At 39.5% G+C, this 11371-nt stretch overlaps 1 protein-coding gene across 1 annotated transcript; it reads right to left on the bottom strand.

Moving 5' to 3' along the window:
* Nucleotides 1-1223: 1223 nt before the first annotated feature.
* On the bottom strand, nt 1224-11141 carry LOC117057636 (butyrophilin subfamily 3 member A2-like). The gene is made up of 9 exons (XM_033168477.1): nt 11057-11141; nt 9762-10115; nt 8704-8988; nt 8162-8260; nt 7279-7305; nt 5726-5752; nt 4103-4129; nt 2485-2511; nt 1224-1807 (listed from the first exon to the last, which is right to left on the bottom strand). The coding sequence occupies exons 1-9, from the start codon at nt 11118-11120 to the stop codon at nt 1224-1226; spliced, it is 1494 nt and encodes a 497-aa protein (XP_033024368.1). The 5' UTR covers nt 11121-11141.
* Nucleotides 11142-11371: the final 230 nt, after the last annotated feature.

Raw genomic sequence — 11371 nt, forward strand, 5'->3', positions numbered from 1 at the left:
CCTGGAAACGATGCCTTATGAGGAACGGCTTAGGGAGCTGGGTATGTTTAGCCTGGAGAAGAGAAGGTTAAGGGGTGATATGATAGCCATGTTCAAATATATAAAAGGATGTCATATAGAGGAGGGCAAAAGGTTGTTTTCTGCTGCTCCAGAGAAGCGGACACGGGGCAATGGATTCAAACCACAAGAAAGAAGATTCCACCTAAACATTAGGAAGAACTTCCTGACAGTAAGAGCTGTTCGACAGTGGAATTTGCTGCCAAGGAGTGTGGTGGAGTCTCCTTCTTTGGAGGTCTTTAAGCAGAGGCTTGACAGCCATCTGTCAGGCATGCTTTGATGGTGTTTCCTGCTTGGCAGGGGGTTGGACTGGATGGCCCTTGTGGTCTCTTCCAACTCTATGATTCTATGATTCTATGATTCTATGATATGTGTGTGGTGTACAAGCATGTTTGTTCAGACATATATCTCATAACACTCTTTTTACCTTCTGCTCAGTTATGAAGACATAGCCCCTCCTCTTCTTCAGGTCATTGCATATCCCTGCTTAAATCTTTAACCCCATTTCCATGTCTCCCATTCCCTCCTTTTTTGTAACCCCTTTTGTTTCCGCATTTTCACATTCACTCTCTTTCCCCTTTCAACTTCTTCCTTACTTTTCTCCATTCTTCCTTAAGCACAGATTGCACCATTTCAATCTTGACTCTGCTGCCTGCTTTGCACATGAACTCTAGTACATAAAAGTTTCACTTGAACCAATGTGTGTGTGTGGAGGGCGGTGAGGACCCTACTATTAGCATTCAACTCCCAACAAACTCTGTTTTTAGTATTTTATTATTAATATTTACAAATATTAAAAGGCTCATAAACAAGAATGAAGGAAAATATACAGCAATGGCACAATCTATCTTCTATTTCTGAGAAAGATCTGTGTTGGAGGGAAGAGGTTCAATAACAGTATGGCTGACTTAGGGGCAGCATAGGATCCCTATGACTGTTGAGTTGGTGCCATAAATGTGCATCCATAGCAATGTTTAAAAAAAAATGAAAGAAAAAAAATGGCAAAAGCAAAGCAAAATATCCACCAGTTCAATCGCGCTAGTACAGTGGTACCTCGGGTTACATACGCTTCAGGTTACATACTCCACTAACCTCGAAATAACGCTTCAGGTTAAGAACTTTGCTTCAGGATAAGAACAGAAATCCCTGAGAACTCTTCTTGTCTATCACAGTTTCTTAAAAACCTTTTCTTTAATAGCTGATAACTGATTTCTGAAGCAATACTTTTTTCCTGATGGCTTTGGACCACTGTTTTCTGAAGCACTGCCATAATCAAAAAATGGGTACAATTTGTCAGTGGATTTAATGGGGATAGAATCTATAAGGAATTTGTCGTTGCTGGCACTATAAAATAAGATTTCCCATTTTTCTTGATCCAGTAACAAACCAATCACTGAATAAGACTGATGGACCTTCTTTTCAATCTCTTTCTCACATGGAACGGAAAATAATTTTCCTTGGCTGCTTCTCAGAGCCCAGCAGCCTTCCTGAAAGGACTTAACAACCCTTTTCTCTCTGAATTTGTCCCTTTCAGCCTGAGTCATCACTCCTAGCTCCCAGTCCAACATTTCTCCCACCTCCACCTCCCAGTAGTGTTTCCCAGCAGCATAACCTTCCTTCCCCACAAAAATCTGAGTTCCCAGAGCAGTTGCTCCTTCCCCTGGGGTGAGAGGTTGAAGGCTGGTTCTTTCTTTATCCTCACTGATGCTGATATCTGGATGTTTATAATATGAATCCAAAGTGACAGCAACTATAAGGGAAGCAATCACAGAGAGAAAGGAAACAATTTTTAGTTCTGGAGCAGTAGATATCTCAATCTGCTGTAGCAAACACATTTTATCTCATAGTTGACCAACTATGTTTACTGCACAACTTGGATACAGAAACTTAACTGGTTTGTCTATACAGAAATGCCAACACACTTGTGTAGGATCTCAGTACAATAAGAAGACATGGCTGTATAGGTGTCTTGATCACCCCTCCCCCTGTTTCAGAATTTTGTTTTGTTTTTAATTTTACATTGTGGATCTGTTTTCTGCCCTGGGCTCTTTTGAGATAAATAAATAATACACCTGAGAAAGAGCTCCAGAGCTCCAGTGCTGACTTCTCTACAGACAGCCACATGCAAAGTACGCAAAGTACAGTCCTAAAGAAATCTGTTAGCTCAGTTCCTCTCTGGTCTGTATGCATGTCAGCTCTGCACTTTCATGCAACTAGAGAAAGGATAGGAAAGTTTTAGCCCTCCCAATGTTGAATTCTGATTGCCTCACTATTCATTAAAACTATGAAATCACAAATTGAATTAATCCACTTCTACTGTGATGTTTTCATATGAAAAAGGACAGCAAGTGAAAAGTCACTGAGTGGTGACATTTGAGTCATGTATGCACGTCCATGCATTAAGCCTAATTAGGATAGTTCCCTTACCTGCGTATTCCTGAGCTCTTTTAACCTCTGCAAACAGAAGAGAAAATTGATCAGTCATAGAGAAGATGGAAACATTTATGAAACAAGTGAACAGCCCAGAATTTTTCAGAACTGAAGAAAGTGATTTAAACCCAATTAACATACTAGAAAACAATACTTTGGTACAGAACAATCATTGCCTCCTCAAAAGCCATCTGCCTTACCCAGCTCATTGGAGATTTGACCTGAAGTGAAAGAATATTCCAATTAGTGATATGATTGTCAAAACATATGGGGTTGCATCATGACAAACTTAGTCCACATCCTCAACTTATATTTATAGCATTATTATGACTACCTCTAAAGCATCCTGGAAACTGCAGTTTGTTAATGGTGCTGAGAGTTGTTAGGAGACACTTAATCACATTATAGAGCTACAATTCCCACAGTGCTTTAACCATCAACCCTCTGGAAAGTGAAACTCTGTGAGGGGAAAGGTGGTTTCCTCACAGCTCCCAGCACCCTTAACAAATAACAGTTCCAAGATGATTTGGGGAAAGTCATTCTTGATAAAGTGGTATAATATTGCTTTCAATGTATGGTGCAGGTGTGACCTTGGTCACACTTAGGTCCTATTGAAATTAGTGATGGGAACTTTTTGTCCCATTGATTTCAAGGTGGACCAAGTGCAACTAACTTAGTCTAGGACCAACCTAAGAAAAATATATTGCAGGGTAAACTCATAATACTATTATATAATTGCAAAATACAGTACTTTCTCCTACCCAAATGGATGTCACCGTCCTACTCCTTCCCTATTAATTCAATCCCCAATCCCTGCCTCCCAGTCCATACATCAAATTTTGTCTCACCAACTTTGTGTTCTAGTTCAGAAACACCTATAAAAGAATGACTTGAATTAGTACAATGAAGAGTTAAGAAAATAAACGAAAAGAAATGAATGACTAAGATGTGAGGTCAAGCTACACAACTGAAAATCCATATAGGTCACATGTTGCTTTCAGTGCATGCTAGATGCAAAACCCACAGTGCTGCTCCCCGTGACCCCCGTGACCCCTTGTTCCTTGCCACTGCCAGACATCCACTGCTCCCCACTGCTGGGTGTTCATCTCCTCCTTCCCCACTGCAGCCATGCCCCTCCTATGTATATCATGCAAACTGTTATTATCACATATAAACTTTTATGATAATGAGTTATTTCACTGCCCCAAGAACAATGAATGATTCACCAGCACAACACCCAGCAAAGTTATTTCTTTAGCAGTCAATACACGGGCCTGTTCCCCATGCTCTTTATTCTACTAGGAACATGGATTTGTTTATTTCATTTTCTATTTTTAAAATAATTTTTATTAAAGATTTTCTTGGGTTATAAAAGCAGGTGCATTGCCTCTATTTTCAGGTCATAGAGTGATTTTGAAATGTATATACAACCCTTGCTCCCAAATGCCTATCTGGAGATCTGGAAGTAAACCAAACCCAAGGGCTCTCTCAGTACCTGCTGCTGGCCTTTGGTTGTGTATCAAGGAGCTGGTAAGAATAGTGCAAGAAAGAAGCTTGCAGTTTATCAAAGACTACAGGCACTTTGTGGCTAATTATTCATTAAAAGGATACTCACTTGCTTGTCCTGTGCATTTCTCAGTTTCTACAACAATAAATGAAAAAGAGTAAATCTATCAGCATTCTTAGCACACATGTACACAGCTTTTCATTCAGATTCTGGGATACTTGGTTCAATTTGAGCAGAATACTAGCCTGAAGCAGCCCATCATCCATTCATCGTAATTTCATAGCCTCTGTCCTCCTGCAATTGTGCAGGTTACTTTCCTATGGGTACCTGTATGATGTCTGCTATTTTCATAATAAAATCATTGCTCTCAAAACCACAGACAGGGAAGCAAATTCCTTTTAATTTAGTTTGTGCCCAGCAGGAAAAAAAATCCTAAACCTATTTGTCCATAATTTGGAATATTTCTTTTCCCAGAAGTACTTCTCTCATATATGCTGCTTTCATATATGACTGTAATGCCCGCTCCCCGCATCAAACGGGGTGCGCATTTTGTGTGGTCGCGAGTAGCCTCCTGTGATCACGGTGCAGCTCCTGGCAGTTATTTCCCTCAGGGGCTGCCCGGGGTTTGGGGGACTCCGCCTGGCCACGCAAAACAGCAAGGGGATTTAAGTGAGTTGTGACCATATATAGGCAGTGGCATAGTTTGCCCACAATGTTTTACCGCTTGAATTTCTGGTACATTATAAGGCACACGTTAAAACCAGAAGAATACATATATTATTCTCCCTCTTTTTATGCCCCCCAACGTATGAATGTGGTCACATATCTCCTTCTCCTTGGCTTTCTCTTCTCTCGCTAACAAATCTAGTTCATCGTTTCCTTTGTTGATATATCTGGAAGACCCTTAACAGCCCAACTCCAAGTTGGCAGCATTATGAAAAGCCTTCAATTTGAAATTCCTCTTGCAGTTGTCAATTTGAACATGGTTCCAGGAATAAAACTTCATAGCAATGCAAAATGTAAAGACAGGATAATGAACCTTTAATGTAGAAAATTGGGCATTTGAAATATTGCAAGTATAGAAGAAATCCTTCCTCTATATAAAAAGGAGCTTGAGAAAAGGGAAACAAACTGATCTTACCTATTGCTTTGGTTAGATGAATTCGGTCTATAAACAGTGATGGCAAAATGTTAGTCATATACACTCTATACATACGCGTAATTGTGATTAATCAAGGATTTACTTCCACCAATATAGCTAAAGGGGTATCTTATGTGGGAGAGTCCCTTCTACTACTCTGCCTGTTAGCTGTTAGCTACAACTTCTATTAATAATACAAGATAGGGTATATAAAGCATTAGCTTGACAAGATATATTGAGGATGTGACAGGATTATTCCTTCCTTGCTCAAGCCAACCCAACCCAACCTCTACTTTGAATAGCTTCTTGCACCAGGTCTACTGTATGACCATCCACTCATATAGCTATCCCAGCACATTAGGTTTTGCCAGGTAATAAGATCATTTTTAACAAATATTATTCTGTGGTTTACTCATTTACTGTGGTTAAAAGTTTGCTATATTTCTCTTGTTCCTCTTCACTGGACTTTTAAAGAAGTGTTACTGTTAGTCACCCTGAAAACAATGCTGATGGGGGAGGCATATGCTAAAAATATAAACAATTATGGAACAATGCTATAGAAAAAGTGCATCTCTCTTAGAGGCATTTACCATCTTGTGCTTCATCCATCCGTTTTTCTGCAGAAAACAAGATGCATTGCAACATTATTCATTTATTTACTTAACATTATATGCTGCACTGTATCTATTTAGAAAGATTCGTAGACCACAATTATAAAGCTTTTAAAGTGATGTACACACTGAAACTATTGGTAAAACACAGCTTCTGTATACTAATCAGTCTTGTGGGTAGTTAAAACCCACAAGACTGATTAGTATACAGAAGATAAATATCACTGAAACAGAGCACAGATAACTAAATATATATCTGCAGAGACTTGCTGAAATAAATAAGTTCGTGGCACCTGTAAAAGTGCAGGTTCTGCCCACTGAAACATTCAACTTGGCATTAATGGCTTTACATACTAATAGTAATACCTTGAAATTGCTTTAGTAACAAAGATGCAGCCAGTGCAGACTGTATTGCAGCATTCTGCACTGACTGCAGCTTCCAGATCAACCACGAGAGAAGTCCTGCATAGATTGAATTACTAGGGTCTTGGCATTTCCAATGATCGAACTCTTGTGGTCAAGCTATCACAGTTCAGGAATGATTATAGTTGTAGCCCCTGCCCAAGGTGATAAAAGGCACTCTTAGCCACCAAGGTTACCAGGGATTCCAGTGTCATCTCCAGAAACAGAAAGCATACATTTAACGCTTCTCTCCAAAACAATTAGATATTTTTCCTCATCTTGGTTGCATCTAACAAATCATAATCAAAGTAGACTCACTATAATCAATGATCTTATTTCAGTTTAGCCTACTAATCTCAGCAGGCATACTATGTTTGAGCATGACTTCATCTTCCAGACCCTCCAAGTGTCCCTGTTTTCCAGGGACGTCCCTTATTTAGAGAAGCCATCCCAGTTTCTGATTTGATCCCAGAATGTCCCGCTTTTCCTTAGGCTGTCCCTATTTTCATTGGAGAAATGTTAGAGGGTATGGAGTTATTTGACTCCCAAGCTGTCTGAAGGCAATTCTATATAGGAAAGTTTTTATTTTTTAAAAAATCATGTTTTATTGTGTTTTTATATATGGTGGAAGCTGCCCAGAATGGCTGGGGCAACCCAGTCAGATGTGTGGGGTAAAATAGTAATATTATAATTTTGGAATGGGACATCTCTATACTTTCATCAGAGAGATGTTGGAGGGTATGATCTACATTTTAATTGTCCATCACTTAGAGACATCTTCGATACTCAAATTGTATATTGACTGCCCTTCATCACATGATCAGATAGCAAAAGTGTGAATATAACTAATTCATAGAATGAATAAAATTTTAAATCAACAAATAAACATCTAAAAAGGCAAATGAAACCCCAGAAACACTAAATAACAGAATATTCCATGGTTAGTCATAGTTGAATAATAGGGCTTGATCCTCTGTAGAGGTGGAATTTGCTTTCATCCAGGGAAAAGAAAATAGACATGCACGGAAATTTGATTTTGATCCTTTATACCTCTCCCGATAACATTGTAGTGAACTCCCTGTCCCTTATATAAATGATATGTATGAAATATGCCATTGTCAATTACTCACCACATTGAGATAATTTCTGATAATTCTCTGAAACAAAGTACAGCAAATGATAAAAATCAGACCGTTTAAAACCATATTTAGGATTGGAGGGGGTGTCACAAATGAATGCCACTGATTATTCTTGCCTCTTGGGTTTGAACCTGAGAAATCTCAGCATTCATCACTGTCAGATGGTATGTAGATTCTTGATTAGTGAAACCTGGTATAAGTCCCTGACTCTGGCCTTTACCAGGTCAACCACACCTTCAGCTGTTGTGCCTTAGTCTGTGGGTCATGCCCCTTAAACAGGACAAGCAAATTCTACTTTTTTCCATGACCTGCCAATAGCAGTAGATAAATCTACAAATTTTGGATTCTCTCCATTTCTCATTTTAAATCTTAAGTTTAGTTTGGCATGATTCTTCATTTTTTCTTCGTAAAAATTCACCAACATTTTAGACCTTATTTCTCCTAATACACACATTTTAAGGCAATTTTCTTTAATATGATGCATTATATTCACTGATATATGTGTTTTCTGTGTACACTTTCCCCTAATATATTTCTGGTTGAAAAAATGAATCACAAAATTCAACAAATCTGTATTTTGGTTTGCATCTTGGTTTGCTAAGTCCAAAGAATTAAAATGTAAAGCACATTAAATTTGCCAACTATATGTTGCAGAAGTGATTCTGATTGCCTGAAGCAGCTTTTAAACTATGCTCATTTTAGCAGTTTAAGGAGCAATTAATGGCTGTAGTAAATACGTATTGATTTAACTGGTTTGTATTTCTTCTCTGTATCCAAGAACACACCACTCATTTTTATAAACATAGGGACAAAAAAAAGAAGGTTTCTGTAACAGTTCACATCTACAGTTAAATGAGATTATGAAAATACTTACGTTTGACTTTGTACCCAGCACCAACAAGAAGGCAGATGTAAAGCAACAGAATGATTAGGAAGGGTGCTAGCCAAGGGGAAGTAGCAGGATAAAGGGCATCTGAAACACATATTAAAATCTCAGTTGCAGTCACTTATTTCTCCACAAGAAGATTTCAAGTTGCAAAACTAACCTACCCAGAGTCTGCCTTTGCCACTCTCCATCAATGCCCCAAACTCTACTGAACTTCCCATTCTGGGAGGGATTAACAAACTGAGCTGAAGTTGTGCCAATGGGGTGGGTGGGTGGGGTTCAGCTGTGACCTGCCTGCCTCCCTGCTGAATAGTGGATATGGGATAGAAGCCAGAAGACACTTCCGTCATTACCCCAGATGTGCAGAACTACAGTTGTAGATAATGTGGATAATCAATTCAAACAAAGAGCCTGGTGTACTTCAGAGGCATCAAAATCGAATAAATTTCCCAAACCTCTCTCTTCCTAGAGTACTGAAAAAACATTGAAAGCATTGAACCTCTTGGCCCTTTTGCTTCACCCCTACTCACCAGAGATCAGGATTCTTGATTCACTCTCCATCCCTAGCAGTTCGTTGATGATTTTGCAAGAGACTTCATGGTCAACTCCTGATTCTATTGTAATGGAACTGGAAACACTGAAGTTCCCTGCCTTGGTCACTGTGATTGTAGTGTCTGACTGTTTACTTCGGACTTTCCCTTCACTGTCCAGCCAGAAAGCCTTGGGCTTTGGGTACCAAACATTGGAGCTGCAGGTGAGACCAATCCCCGAGCCTTTATAATCCACCAAAGCAATTGTGGGCTCTGTTCCTTTTGCTGCACAAGAAGAACACCAAATATTGATTTTCCATTGTTCCAAGTATCATAGAACCTGTCTAAAGTTTCTGCACTCTGACCAAACACCAGGAATGATACATTATTGCAGTCAGTTCTTAACAGTACACATTTTGTGCCAATCTACCGTTCAAAATTCCTCTTTTTATGTATTTTATTGTCAAGCTATATGGGACGATTGGTCCTGTGAGTAGTGCTCATGGCTGAGAAGAGATGGAGAAGTCTGGATGAGTGAGTCACTGACCTGGGATCTACAGTTTTAAGTCTGGCAACTTTTATTTCTGAAAATGTATGCTTAATATTGCCCACAGCCCACTTGCTGATGTCCCTGCATCCTCAGACTTTCTCAAGAAGAATATCTAGGAGTTGTTGAAGGTGGTGGAGGCAGCAAAGCTTGTGCCAAGTGTCCATGCATACTCATAACCCAATCCTCCTCTAGAACCCAGCCCAGTTCCTTTTCTTCCTCTGCTCTCCCTCCCACCACAGAGCCCTGGAAAAGGAGGTTAAGTGGCAGACACACAGCCACACCACAGATAAGCAAAAAATAGCAATGGCTTCTGCGGGGTTGAAGCTTGCAAGCTGCATGTAGAGTATTCTAAAAACATGGTCCCCTCCACCCAAGATGCTCTTGTCTACCTGGAGATTCAAGTCCTCTTTCTGCACCCTGGAAGGGGGCAGGGAAACCTAGAGACTCCAGGTCAGCCCCATGGTTTGGCAACCCTAATTAATAATAAGAATAATAAGAATAAACTCACCTGCCAAAACCAACTCAACCACCACCTCATTATACCAGTCTCCAAGGAAGATCATACAGGTGTATTTTCCTTGGTCAGACAGATTGGTTTTCTTCAGAATCAGAGACATGTTCCCTGTATTAAGATCATTCTGGTAAAGCTCAGCTCGACCTTGGTATCTGTTATCCTGTGTTTCTGGCTTGTTTCGACCATAGTAGGATTTCACGTCAATTTTTTCTGAGGATTTATCCAAGATCCACTGGACCTGGATGTTGGTGCTTTTTGGTACCCTTGATGTTAGTTGACATGGCAGGATCACTTCTTTTCCAAGGAAACCAACTATAGGGTTTTGGGGTGGAATGATTTGATATTGACCTTTGGGGAATAAAAAAAAATTCAAAAGTTCACCTTAAACTGACCACTACTGGTGGTGAGTCCTCTGTGGAATTATTTTTTTGGGGCTGAAAGGATATGGCACCCATCACCAACAGCTAGGACCATGGTAGCTCCTACTGCTAAGCATATGCAATCCCTTGGCCCTGATTGTGCAACTCCTCTAAATATGAAATGCTCTCTATCTTCACATCCTAAAAACAGGGAAAAAAAGTGACAAGTAGGATGCTTTAGGGTTCAATCCTGGGTCTGTTGTTGTTTAATATCTTTAGAAATGACTTGGATGAAGGAATTGAGAGGATGCTTGTCCAATTTGCAGATGACACCAAACTGGGTAGGGTAGATAATGCCACTGAAGACAGAACTGGGATTCAAGTTGACCTAAGGTTACCAGATTTTTTCCAGTGAATCTGGGGACACTTTTCAACTTCCTACTAAATAGATGGATTTTGTCCGGGGACTGATTTGCAAATCTGATGACTGTCAAACTAGGCCCAAACTAACAAAATGAATTTCAATAGGGACAAATATAAGATTCTGCACATAGGCAGGAAGAACCAGCTGCACAAATATAAGGGGGGGGGGTACCTGGCTTGTCAATAGCACATGTGAAAGGGATCTAGGGGTTTTAGTGGACCACAATCTGAACATGAGTCAACATTGTCATGCAGTAGCAAAAAAAGCTATTCTAGGCTGCATCAACTGAAGTATAATGTTCTGTAGAAGAGAAGCAATAGTCACACTCTATTCTGCAGAATACAGGTGAACTTTCAGAAGTAAGAGTTGCTAAACAATGGAATGGATTCCCTTGGAAATTGGTGGATTGTCCTTCATTAAACAACTCTTACTGTGCTTTGCAAACAAGTATTACCTCAGAGGTGAACTGCTCACTGCAGTAAACTTTACAAAAGTAGCTTGCTTACCTGCAATTAGCAAATGGGAGATCTGAAGAAAGATCAAGATGCAAACAATCGATGAGGGACACATGGATCAAAGATCTGAAGATTGAGAATATACCTGTACAATTGTTGGAAGGAAAAAAATAAAATATAAAATTGCAAGAGCCACTGGTCACCATTTATTAATTACTGTCAACAGTTCTGTCTACTTTTTAAAAATAAATATAGCCATTTTTGTACATTAATCTTCATGTAATGTACTTTGGCTTTGTAAAAAACTTAATTTATGCTATATATACCAGGAATGGTATATTATGCAATATATACCTCTTTCACAAG

The sequence above is a fragment of the Lacerta agilis genome, chromosome 14 (assembly GCF_009819535.1).
Source record: "Lacerta agilis isolate rLacAgi1 chromosome 14, rLacAgi1.pri, whole genome shotgun sequence".
NCBI classification, from domain to species: Eukaryota; Metazoa; Chordata; class Lepidosauria; order Squamata; family Lacertidae; genus Lacerta; species Lacerta agilis.